The sequence below is a fragment of the Marmota marmota genome, unplaced genomic scaffold, assembly GCF_001458135.2.
Source record: "Marmota marmota marmota unplaced genomic scaffold, marMar, whole genome shotgun sequence".
Taxonomy (NCBI): domain Eukaryota; kingdom Metazoa; phylum Chordata; class Mammalia; order Rodentia; family Sciuridae; genus Marmota; species Marmota marmota.
In genome coordinates this window covers 39,409,114-39,422,411 of record NW_026000082.1, presented here as the reverse complement: position 1 = coordinate 39,422,411, position 13,298 = coordinate 39,409,114, and the positions used below count along the sequence as shown (strand labels likewise).

At 35.0% G+C, this 13,298-nt stretch overlaps 1 protein-coding gene across 32 annotated transcripts in view; it reads right to left on the bottom strand.

The window, feature by feature from the left end:
* Eif4g3 (eukaryotic translation initiation factor 4 gamma 3) overlaps positions 1-13,298 on the bottom strand; it is a 292,326-nt gene that overhangs the window by 54,119 nt on the left and 224,909 nt on the right. For 16 of the 32 annotated variants that reach the window (XM_048816163.1, XM_048816154.1, XM_048816137.1 and 13 more), the window contains 5 exons: positions 12,222-12,465; positions 9,658-9,791; positions 7,856-7,981; positions 7,365-7,475; positions 1,679-1,849 (listed from right to left, as the gene is read on the bottom strand). In XM_048816163.1, coding sequence (XP_048672120.1) covers positions 1,679-1,849; positions 7,365-7,475; positions 7,856-7,981; positions 9,658-9,791; positions 12,222-12,465 — 786 coding nt within the window. The remainder of the gene's footprint in view (positions 1-1,678; positions 1,850-7,364; positions 7,476-7,855; positions 7,982-9,657; positions 9,792-12,221; positions 12,466-13,298) is intronic. The other 16 variants (XM_048816167.1, XM_048816150.1, XM_048816155.1 and 13 more) reach the window with 3 other exon arrangements.

The following is a 13,298-nucleotide window of genomic DNA, read 5'->3' as shown; positions in this document are numbered from 1 at the left end:
TAAAGACAGGCAGATTACAAATCACAAGAACTGGACTGTCCCATAACCATAGCACTATAGGAAACTTATTTCCTGAAGATACCATTTCCACATGGAAAAAAGGGATAATATCTGTTTCTTCTTCACAGACATAATGACATAAGGCACCAATACACAAGGGTCTTACCTATTAAAACAAAACAGTAATGAAGATCCAGTAGGAATTTTTAACTGTGTTAAGAAGATACTTAGGTCTCCATTATTGTTGAGCATTTCTCAGGAGGAACAAAGAAAGGACTATAGAAAAGGACTATAGAAGTTTTTTTTTTTTTTAAAGGTTGAGGTGTGTTCAGATGAGACAGAAAATAAAGGACTTGATTTCAGTGAATGTGAAAGAGGACATAATTAGGGATTTCTGACAAATTTTGTGACATCATTGAAGGGATGAACAAAGGCAAACAGCCAACAAGGTTGGACAGCTTGGCTTTTTGCTGGATCAAATCATGTTTGTCTTTGCTTTGTATAAACAACATTTGTTGTTGGTTTAAAACATTTAACAAATGTTCAATGATTATCTGCTACGTATGAAGTTCTCTGCTGGTGCTAAATCAAAGACATGTCCAAGGACATCAAAATTCTAGGCACATGATTAGGCTCTGGTAACCATGCCAAATGCTTCATATAATGTCAGTTCATCTTCACACTGGTCCTACAAGGTAGATACTATTTCTATCTTCACTTTGTAGTTGAGATTAAGAACTTGCCTAACGATATCAGGATTGTCTCCAGAGCTGGATCTTTCAACTGCTACACTAAAACTGCTAATGGTTAAATAAATAAATAAAAGATGTTAAAAAAATTAAGACTGAAAAGTTAATATGTGATCTGTGAGAGAATCTAGTGTGAATGCCTAGAAACAAGAACATCCAAAGGAGACAGCAGATGTTACCTAGGTAATGTACCACAAAATGGGAATTACAGCTTTATATAACTTAATACGCAAAAATTAATATTTTGTGGATTAAAAAAGGAATTCATTCAATTTACGCTAAGGAGGTCTGAGAGCAGAATATGAACAAAAAGATACAGAAAATTTCATTTTATTTCAAAAAACTCCAAATTTTAGTTTCTTAGACATGAAGGCCTCAGAGGTGCACACATGAAATCCTAGCAATATGGGTGGCTGATGCAGGAGAATCACAAGTATAAAGGTAGCATTAGAAACTTAGGAAGGCCTTACATAACTTAGCAAGACCTTGGCTCAAAATATAAAAAAGGGCTGGGATGTGGCTCAGTGGTTTAAGTGCCCCAGGGTTCAATCCCTGGTATGAAAAAAAGAAGGCCTAACAACTGACTAGAGCAATGTACTAATTAGATAAGATTAGCACAGGATAAAGGGGCTTCAACACAGAGAATATAAAGATGTATTTTAAAGAAAAGAAAACATTAATGTAAGCCTGAATGATAGAAGCCTTTCATATATGATCCTTCCAGACATAATTGTTTTGAAAAAACACAGAAATGGTAATTTCAAGACAAAATAGTATCCATGATAGCTTTTAGAATAATGTTTTTACTAGAAGTATAAAAAGTCTTAAACTGATATTTCTACATACTAATAAGGCAAAGGAACATTGAGAAAAATTAAAATGTTATGATTTAGCTCTAGAACAATGTCAGGATCTGCTCCTGTTCTCACCTGGGTTTTGATGTTTTCAGGATCCTCAGCATGGCTATCTCGTTTCTGGCTGGGCTTCCAGGCATTCTCTGCCTTTTTTAAGTGCACATCTTCTTTTACAGAAACGGTGATGATCTTTCTGGGCTCCCTTCTCTGTCCAGGTTGAGACCTCCGTGGCCCAACGTTCAACAACTAGGACAAGAATATTATATCTATTCAGAGTACTTAACAATTTACTGTATCTGTTTTGCTGTTCAACTCAAGCCTGATATTCACACCATATACTTCGAGATACAAAGATTAGGCCCTCAAATTAGATGTGCTCTAACCCCAGAATACCATGAACTTATATAATGTTCTCTACTTCTATAAATTTTTTTGCTTCTGAAGTCCTAAATGGGAGGAAAAAGTTATGGTGCTTTTAGTCAAGTGTGGTGGCGCACGCCTGTAATTCCAGCAACTCAGGAGGCTGCAGCAAGAGGACTGTAAGTAATTTAGGGAAACCCTGTCTCAAATTAAAAAATGTAATAATATAATAAAGGGCTGGGTATGAAGTGTCCCCAGTTAAGTCCCCAGTGGCAAAACAAACAAACAAACAAAAAGAGTTGTTCCTAGTGGAAGAGACTATCTCTAGCTGAACATCTACATAGTTATGAAACAGGACTGACCACTTTCCATAATTGCAAAAAATTTACAGGTAAGAAGTTATTAGTCATAAATTTGCTTTAAAAACTGGGTTTTACATTTTTAGGGTAAAATGCAAATACATTCACTTCATCACTAAAATTCTCTATATCACTGATGTATGTATTCTCACATATCCCTAAAGCAGACCATACTGAAAGGCTCTAAATTTGCTGGGTCAGGAATACCAAAATAAGCCCTTCTTATAATCAACGAGAGTCAAACTAAATCACTCCTTGAAAAAATGTCTTTCTCTATTTGTTAGCTCCCTGTTCCTCCTCGATTACCACCATACTCTTCCTGTAAACACCAATATAGGTTGACATGTCGCAGCAGTCACCATATTAAGTATTGTTATTATAGGATTTAACAGGGTAAGTTAAAAGTTACGTTTCTGAATGTCAAAATATCTATAACCATAGTTCCCTTAAATGTTTGGAAATCTATCTGCAAGATTAAACATTGGGCCTGGTATAGTGGCACATGCCTGTAATCCCAGTGGTTTGGGAGGCTAAGAGATGAGGATCACAATTTTGAGGCCAGACTCAGGAATTTAATGAGGACTTAATCAATGCAGCTCAAGCTCATGTCTCACCAAAGACCCTGTTTTTTTTAAAAAAAGGGCGGGTTATTTAGATTAGTAGAAAACTGATCCTGGGTTAAATCCCCAGTACCCAAAACAAAGAAATAAATAAAACACTGGGTTGATGCTAAGCCCTGTTACCTCTCAGACGTGTTGTTGTGTGATGATGACCTTTATTGTTTCTGATACATTATTTTAAATGCTGAGCAAATATTGACATTGGAAAGGAAAATAATCTTCATACAAGGCACAGACCAGTATCATATCTTACTTAATGACCCAATGTTGCCCTTTTCAAATTAAGTATAGACTTCATTAATATGCTTTATATAAAAAGAAAGCTTGGTATGAGTTTTAAATTGATAAAATCCTTTACATACCACTCACTCTCAAAATTATTCTCTTATACTAATTAGAAATAGTAACATCAGAGACACATCAGGATCAAAAGTTAGAACTTCTGGGGAATTCACACCAATCTTGTCAAATATATCCAGTTAAGAACATAGTAAAGATAATATGATCTAATACATTTTAGTGAACATTAAAAAAATAGATCAGTTAAACACAGAGGTATCAGAAATGATATTACAGAAAGTCGGTAAAAACTAAAAAAAATACAAACAGGCAACAGCTCCTAAACCTAATTGTACCACCACAAGAACTTTTATTTGTAACTGCAACTTTGATTTGGTAGTCCAGATCAAACAATTTTTTAAAGAAAATTGCAGTAAACCAAGTACTGTCTGGTTCTTATAATCCAGGTTATACTCTAATACGTTGACTTGTATGGGTTAATATCTCTTTCAATGCTAGGATGATACAGCTCAGGCAAACAATTTAACACATTTAATTTTCATACTTGCACATAAATGTGTGTGGGTATACAAATGTGTCTGGGCGTAAGGAAAGGAAATTAATTCAAAAGCATGTAAGAGTCACTGTGTGTACATTTCCAAAAATTACAGCAAATGCCAATGAATATGTCAAGCTTTTAATCTGCAAAGTGACAGAGATTATTTATGCTTTATTCCTTTACCTGTCCCAAGATAAATATGTATGGTTTACAAGTGCGCAATACAGAAGTGAGAAATATTAATAAATAATAATAATGCTTCAAAGTAAAGATAGATTTGAAAGGCTAACTGGCAAGTTGTTGGTCCAAGATAAAGTTCCATGCAAGTTCCCATGATAAATTTAAAAATGATATTTGTATTGCTGTACAAATATACGATAAACAGGGTTCACAAATATTTATGTATATATTTTGAACCCTCAAATGTTTAAAAACATTTACTATGTTTTAAAATCCTTAATATGTACAATTAATCAATCTCCAATTCTTTCACGTTTTCAGTGTGGGAACAATGTCACTGTTTGGAATACCAACACCTGGAATTAGGAGACAGAAGAACCAGACTCATGAATACAAATCTCCTACTTATGAGCAAAATTACTGTTGGCAAGTTTCTTAACTGCTGAATTTTAAGTTTTCTCATAAATACAAGGTCTGTTTTACTGATAAAAGTTATTCTGAGGATTACAGGATACAAGGTATGTAAAAGGACCTTAAAACTGTGCAAGGACAGGTAGGATATAGTTGAATGCTTATTTAACATGCATAAGGCCCTGCATTTGATACCCCCAGCACCGCAAAAACAACCCCTCAAAACTATACAAGATATCATCAATCATCAATAAGAACCAAAAGGGTTTTCTTTAAAAAAGTGACAAGTGGACTTAAATATTTGTCTCTTTTGAGCCATAACCCCAGCCCTTATGTGTCTTTTTTGAATGAGAAAAAAACAATACAAGTCATCAGATTTATAGTATTTTTCAAAAGAAGCACCACATGATGAATGACTTATTACCAAACACACACACACACGCATGCACACACACACACACACAAAACTGGGACCCTGCTTTGGGGTTATGGGGTATAGAAAATGAAATGATATCTGATCTTCCTGCCTGAAGGACAGACAATCTTGACTGATGGACCAGAAGAGGAACTTTATGTACATTGTACTGGAAGTCCACAAATATCATAACTAAAGTGTCAAAATTTGGGGTTGACTAATTTAAAGTCAGAGTTGTTTGTTTTTTTTTCCCCCTAGGTGAGCTACAAGTTTAATTTTTTTTTACTAATTTTAAATTTAAAAAAATGTATTAAATAAGAAATATACAAATCTATTTTAGAATTTAATATTCATTGCTTCTATGTCTTTTAGAGATTATAACTACAAATTCCTCTGCTTACTTGAATAATCAAAGAAAACAGAATCATTTGCTCTATTTTCAAAGACAGTAACCAGGTGTTCCTTTATAGAGAGATTATATGAATACAGGAACTTCTTGGCTCCTAGGATTTTTATAACAGATCAGTTAATCTCAAGGGTACTTAAAATGATTACAAATGGCAATTTATTAAACAAGGTCCATAGTTCCTCTTAAGACAATTCTTTTGGAGCACTTTCTCTGATATCTATAAACAGAATACTATTAAAATAACATCAAAACTGCCAAACAATTTGATTAACAAAACCTATAGAGATGATCCTTCTGGGTATTTCCAACAGATATGCACTTTACTGTCCATCAAGGAATACTTATAAAAATTTGTATGAATCTGCACATCTGTATAATATTTTTAAAACAATTACTGTACATTAAAACTCTTTTGTAATAAGTAAGTCTATTGCAGAAATGTTTATAATACAAGTCATAGATACTTAAGCCATACTATGGAGCATATCTAACAGATTTTAATATGCTAGGATGGTAATTAATCATAAGCCAATTTGGATAGGTGGTGAGAATGACAGAGGTATAGAACCAGAAACTACAAAGAGCTGGGCTGCTGTTTATTTATTTTTCCCCAAAGAGCATTATTTTTTGCTCCTTTATATGTTAAGATATTTATGTCCTATGATGTGAACATCTAGAACTATATTAACACACCAAGGAGAGCTGAACAAATTAAGTAAAGAATGTCTGCTAGCTACAGGAAAGGCTAGAAGTGTAACTACTGTATTAATGTTTGTGTTACCAATACCACCCTGAGAGATCCAAATTTCCCATAAAAACTAGCTTTTGACATGTAATGAAACTACTTATAGAAAACTAGTTAAATAACAATAATCTTTGGGGAGACATTAGAAATTCTAGATAATATCTTATTCTCAGTCACATTACTTTGAATGTATCAGAATAACTCGTCTGACATATGTAGGAATAAGAATGAGTGGTCAAGTACACAGTGTGACATGGTTTTAAAATTAGCTTTGTACTTTCTATATTTTAAAATACACAGCTTATTAAACTCTTGATATTTCCATTTTGCTATAACTAATTACTAGAAAAACAATGAATAGCACGCTAGTAATGATAAGTGCCAATATACACTGGAAGAAGAGACACAGTAATTCATACCTTCTGAGAGTGGCATGAACAAAGCAATTTTAAGTAACCACAGATGCTATAATCTAGAGAATAACAAAAATGGCATGAACATTATTTCAAATGTTAGCAAAACAATGTTATAAACCAAAACCAGAATAAAAGGTAATGCAAATATAAGTTGAAATTATCAAGAAGGGAAATAGTGCTGGAGAAAAAGGTTATAAAAGAGTTTAGAAAGCTGCTTTCTAAGACATTTTGGTGAGGAAATTCAAGCTGTAAAAAAAAAAAAATTAATATTTATAAAAAATAGATAAAGGTAACACCTTGAACCTGTGTATGAACAGATTTTCACACACATGGAAGTCTTTGAGATGGTGATGCTCAATAAACAATATGTTCCAGATCAGGGAAATTTTCTGTAGCACCTCCAACATGCTATAGGCATTCAAGTACCTTGAATAAGTATTTAGCTTCAGGCAAACAAATATACACAAAATGACATTTGTTTTCACATGGTGCAGTCTTATTCTGAAGCAGGTTTCAAAAGTTGCCATTACAGAAATAAAAAGGTGATGAGGAAATAAAGTGTCACCTTATGTAAACATATTTATACAAGCACAGAATAAAGTTCTCTTAAAAGAGAACTCTTCAAAATACACATGAAACCCTGAGTTAATTCAGATTTTGGATTAAGTGCACCCTCTGCTATTCTAGTTTAGGGGAAATGACAGAGTCATGTCCTTGGCAACTTTCCCCATGCTTTCTGCAAATCTACAAAGCATGGAGTAGGCAGTGTCTGCCGAATCCTGCACAGTGCAGCGCCCCAGCATAAGTCCATTGGTGATGCCACTTCCACCGCTGAAGAGCCTGCCACTGGGGGTGCAATGGCAATCTGCAGTTTACCAATACTAGTCTTTTATAGATGTTATTTGTTTACATTTTGACTTCACAACCTAAAGTAAATAAGAAAAGCAAAATGAAAAATATTATAACACCATAGGCTATCATTTAAAAAAGAAAAATGATTCAGCGCACCCCTAGAGGCAGGCTCTTCAGGGGTGGGTGTGCAATCGCCAGTGGAGTGCAACTTGGGGCTTTGCTCTGTTCCAGAATTGGCAATCCGTGCCTGCTCTGCACTTTGCAAATCTGTAGAAACAAAGACAAAGAGATGAACATTACTGAATGTCATCAGCGATCTGCAGTATACCAGGATACCTGAAAACAAAACAGGAATGCTATCAAAGGTTGGTCTACTTTTAAAAATATTTGCAAGTCAATTCAATGGAATAAATATGAAGAAACAAACACAAAAAGAAAACCAAGATCAAATCAATGCAGACCAGTTTCTTTCAAGTAAAAATGATTTAAGTGTATTTATTTACTTTAATAATTGTACGGAGAGGACTGTCTTCACCTCTATTACAGGAATCAGCTACTAATAATCAGCCACTCTGTCTTGCCATTAGACAAGATGTTATGGAATCTATGAAAGTTTTTCTAACTAATTTTGACTATAGGGAACTTACACTTACAGGTACACCTCTTCCACCAGGTGGCTGCCTTCCAAAATCTGCAAAGGCTGGAGTAAAATCTGGTCCCCGTGGTAAAATCCGAGGATCCAGAGTTCGCATTGGCAATTTGGGTTGGTTGATCTGCATGAAGGAAAAACAAAGCTTACAACAGGTTTCAGAGCATTCAGTGCTAAAGAATTAACAAAAACCTTTGACTAAAAAGTTGTCAACCAGACCCATGGCAGCTTCTCCTGGGCTAGCTCCAGAGCCACAGGGCAAACACAGTGTTCTTGTGTCCTGGGACTGATTAAGGCTACACACAATCAGTTAATGGCAGAGAACCACAGAAGGACATAAAACAAGCAAGGTATTTTGAGATCTTCTGAAATATGGCCAAATTTTGAAATTTGTTTTAGAAGATATTCACCAGGATGTCAGAGCATGGCCTATTAGATATCTTCCTATTGTTCATTTTGGTTTTGATGCTGTCATTTTAAGGTTAGTAATTCACTTACAGAGAGTAGACAAGTCTCAAAGGAGAAATGTTTCATGTGAAACCCATTTAAAAAATTTCATTTTGTCTGCCTTGTTAAACTGAGATATTTGACTTTGATTAAGCATATAACATGAGTTTGGAGTCAGCAAAACTAAGCAGCTCAGCGAAAAATCATTTAATGAATGGCTAAAGCCAGAGAAAAATAAGGTGGCGAGACAGGCAAAAATATTTTCTAAGAGCATGATGAAACTGAATACAACACCGGCACTCTGAAATAATGATGAGGCCTCTGAATTGTACCACTAATTGTTCAACTATCCTCACACAGGTACCTAAGAGAGGACACTTAGATACAGACAAAGATATAAGAAGACCTATTACTGTGGGAAAGGAAAATAATATAAATAAGGTCAGAATAGCAGATGCTGGACATCTGCATAAAGGGCAGGTATCTCAATCTATAAGAAAATTAATATTTTTATGAGGGATAAAAGTTCCTCTTCAAGCATAGTTCAGAGGCTGGGGTTACAGTTCAGTGGTAGAGCACATGCCCAGCATGCTTATGGCCTTAGCATGCTTGTGGCCTTAAGTTTGATCCTCAATACCACAAAATGAAAATAAACACACAAACAAACAAACCAAAAAAAAAAAAAACAAACCCAAACCTTCAAACTTCTTTAGCAGCACTGGTTCATCTTTGATTTTTATGAAATTACTTAAGCACCCCATTTTACTCCTTTTAATCTAAACAACACTGACAGTACTAATTTTTATTTGCATCCATTAAGTCCATGATTCATACAGAAAATCAGGAAGGATGCCTATCTATCTGCACAGGACTGGAGGCTTAAATCACTAAGGAAAAAATTGAGATACACCTTATTTGAACTATATTGACTCCCATTTTAAGTTTACTCTTCCAAGTACCTTTCTAGGTTTCTGACCTGTCCTCAGTGAGGCTAGAATTACATAATAAAATTTTAGAACAGTGGGGAAAGAGTTCTGTGTCAATTTAGTCATATGTTTCCCCCAACAACCACAGAATTTTTACCACATTACTAGGAAACAGCCATAATAAGCAGACAAATTAATGAATTTTTAAAAAATCACCACTCAAATGTCGATTTCAACATGCCTCTAACCTAAAATCCAACAATGCTTTGGGAAATTCTAATTCTTAAACATTATATATTTTTACTCAAATGCTCTTTGGTATTATAGTTCCTAAAAATTGCTTATACTTCACATCTTCACATATTTACACCGATAGTTAAAACCAGCTCCACCCAAAGACCTACCTTTCTCAGAGAATGCAGCTTACCTTGTCAAGAACCACATCACTGATGGGTGGCAGGCCCTCTGGTTTCTGTATACAGGCTGGCATGAACTGGAAGTCCAGCAGAAACTCCCTGTCATACTGCTTCTTGCCCTCAGTATCAGAAGGCTTCCAGGATTCTAAAAAGAGGGACAGATGTAGGCAGAAAACTGTTTGTACAAACCAGATTCCAACATTTATCTCTTCATGAACAAACAAGCAAACAAAAACCAAAGGCAACACTGAACTATAGTCAGAAAATACCATGTAAAAAATTTAAACTACCAATTGTGTTTTCAACCCTCCTGGATACCTCTGGATAAAAAAAAATAATTGGAAGCCATCAGAAACTACTTCAATACATCCACACTAATCAACTTTTGGTCAGGGACATATAATAATGCTCATTAAGTCAACTAACAATCATTTAGATATGTCAGAAATAAGGAATTTGGCACAACCCTTGGCTTCATGAAAAACAAAGGTACTTTAGCTATTTACTTGGAAATGTTTTCGAGAAAAGAAAAAGGTAACTCGAAACAAAACCAAAAAACTTCCTTAAGATAACGAACCATCTAAGTAGCTTTTGCTTTGGGGTGGGGGAGGGTGGATGGAACCAAGAGCTCCTCCCTATCCTGTGTTAGATAAGTGCTCCACCACTGAGCCAATTTTCATCCTTGCCTGTGGTTTAATAAGAAGAAAATAAAGTACCTGGAAACAGAATGTATGTATCTTTCTCAAAATATCCTGACTCTAAAAGTACTCTGAACTAATATTTTTAAATGAATTTTAAAACAGTTTTTTTTGGATAGCACTTACCTTGATACTATGCTACTGTACTAGCTATCTCTATTTAACCCCATTCTTATTATATAAAATTGGAGAACTTCCATATAAAATTTTATTGGATGATAAAAGCAAGCCATTGATTTTTTTTTCTTTAATTGGCAAAACTCCAGATCACTTTATGATAGCAAACCAGGTTCTCTTTATATTAGTGGTTTCTATTGTGTAAGTTATATACCCATGAATGCTTTGGGAGAATTTTGCAGATATTTTCTTTTCTTTCTATTTTTTGTTAAACAAAATTTTATTTATAAAGGGTCTGGCTGAGCTGCTTAGGGCCTCGCTAGGTTGCTAAGGCTGGCTTTGAACTCACAATCCTTCTATCTCTGCCCCTCCAGGCTGCTGGGATTACATGCATGCACTACTGTGCCTGGCTATGCAGATATTTTCACCCAAACCCTATTTACCTTATTTATTAAAAAGCTAATAGCGCCTCAGGATCTAAATTTTAAACTGTTTTTTATCCAAATTTTGTTGTTGGGTACTGTATTATAGGGATAAAAGAGAGTCAGTCAATTATAGTTGAGGCCCATAACTATGTACCTTTCCCTGTAAAACAAAAGTATGATTCATACAATCCTAAAAACGGCAATACTCTCTCAATTTCCTGAAGAAGGATTGGTGGCTACAAGTGCTTGGTGATCTGGTACAAGCTTAGATTATGAAAAGCAATTTCAAAACAGTGGGTCCTACAGTTAAAAAATTAAAAATTCTACGTAAAACTTATTTTGGTCTACTAGTTCCTAAAAATGGGATGAAATAAGAGAATAACTATAATTTCTTAAAATTCATTAGGGGAGTTTATTGGTAGGAAAAAAAATCAGTATATGATTTTTTATTATTTTTTATTCTTATTCTGCCAGTTCTACATATAAATCAATGATTTTCAAAAATTTCACTTATAATTCACAGTAACAGATATAATGACTTTATGACCCACAACTGAAGCACTTTAATTTTTTAGAGGGCCAGTACATTTACAATCAAATCTTACCTCATGCCAAATTTACCGTAAAACTGACAGAATAAGAGAAACCTTGCATCTTTTCCAATCACCTTTCCCTACATATCCATACTAACTCTCTCCATAAATCTCAAAGTTAATCACGATTTACAGATTATGAGGACATTAGTGCTGTTAGTTTGGTTTTTGTGGTGCTGGAGGTCAAACTCAGGGCCTCATGCATGCTACATAAATGGTCTACCATGGAGCTACACACTCCCAGCCTAGAACACAAGTATGATACATTTATTTGATGGTTTGCTGAAGGGTCCTTTAGTGCTTCCACACATTTCACCTGCCATAATGCAGGCATTCAATAATTAAGTCATATTTTCTGGATGATTTATGTCAGAGTTCAGTTCTACAGAGTGATTTCTGTCAATAAAGCAAGTTCAAAGTTTATGAAATGACAATGTCAAGGAACGTGGTCATATCTATAATGGCCCCTTGATTTAAAACAAAACTAAATTTTTTTTTTATTGAATTCCAACAGCCTGGTACTGACGGATTCCCTCTCCCAGAGGTGCTTCCAATGCTAAAAAAATTCCTGGAGCACCAGCATCAGATATCATTTTTGCAGTGTAGAACTCTTTGGATTTGCTAGTCACTAATCTATAACACTGTGTTAAGCCTCTTCCTCCATCCAGTGTCTGTGAGGAGGCAGCAGAGTAAAGGGGAGAAAGAAAGAGGTACACAGGAAGGCAGGGAGGGGTGAACTTACCTGGTTTAAATGGGAATGTGATCCCATCGCCAGAACTATCGGTGGAGCCTGAATTAGCATCTACTCCTTCACCCTCAGAAACACTCTCGGCACCATTACGCAAAGGCTCAGCTTCTTCTCCATTTTCTTCTAAACCTTTCACTTTTTTTAGGTCAGAGGGGTCTTTCTCAGGATGAAACCCTTGGCTCATTTTTTCTTGTTCAGATTCAAGTACTCTGTCAATTGAAAGCTCTTCAGCTTTAGGCTAAAGCATAAGTGAACACAGAAGTTACCTTTTATTCGTATGTGAAAATATACATAAAGCCCTACATCTACATCCTCAAAAATTAGAAGAGCATGTCATTCCAGATAACAATGTCTGTGTTCAGCATTTGGCACTAGAATTATAACTTAAAAAAAAAAAAATCTTTCTACATTTCATCATCTGGGATAAAGCAGACAACTCAAATGGCTACTGAAATGCTTTCACATGTGACTAAGGAAATCCAAATGTATCAAAGTTAGAACAGAAAGAACTGCTAATCCTTGGAAGTTGATGAGCATGAGAGTCCTAGTCAGAGATCTAAAACAAGCACTCCTCCTCATGCCACTGAAGCTCAGCAAATATAAAAAGAAACACTAGAGAGTATATTTTATGTTGTCCTCTGGCTGGGAAATGAAGAGCCCGTGGGGACAGTTTAAAGTCTTTAAAAGGTAATCACACCTCATTTATAAGGAAGACACTTTTTGGTTAAAATCTATTTTTCTTATTGATTCAGTCTTCGCTGAGGCTATAACGTGGGGGGAAAAGCTGAGAATACAAATCTGTAGAGAGAAATCTGGTTTCTGAAGTACGAAATCTATTTTTAAAGGCAAAAAAAAGAATTAAAATTATTCCTCATATTATTTTTTACTATTTTGGTGTCAGATATCAAACAAAATGACTTTCTAAGGTTCTCATGAGCCATCAAAACTGTTTGGGATAAAGCTCTATATGAAATTTAAATCTTTTTTTTTTTTTTCATGAAGGTTGGCACTCTGAACATAACCCTCTGAAATTAGCACTGAGGAAAGAGAAATCCCAGTTGGTAACTCCAT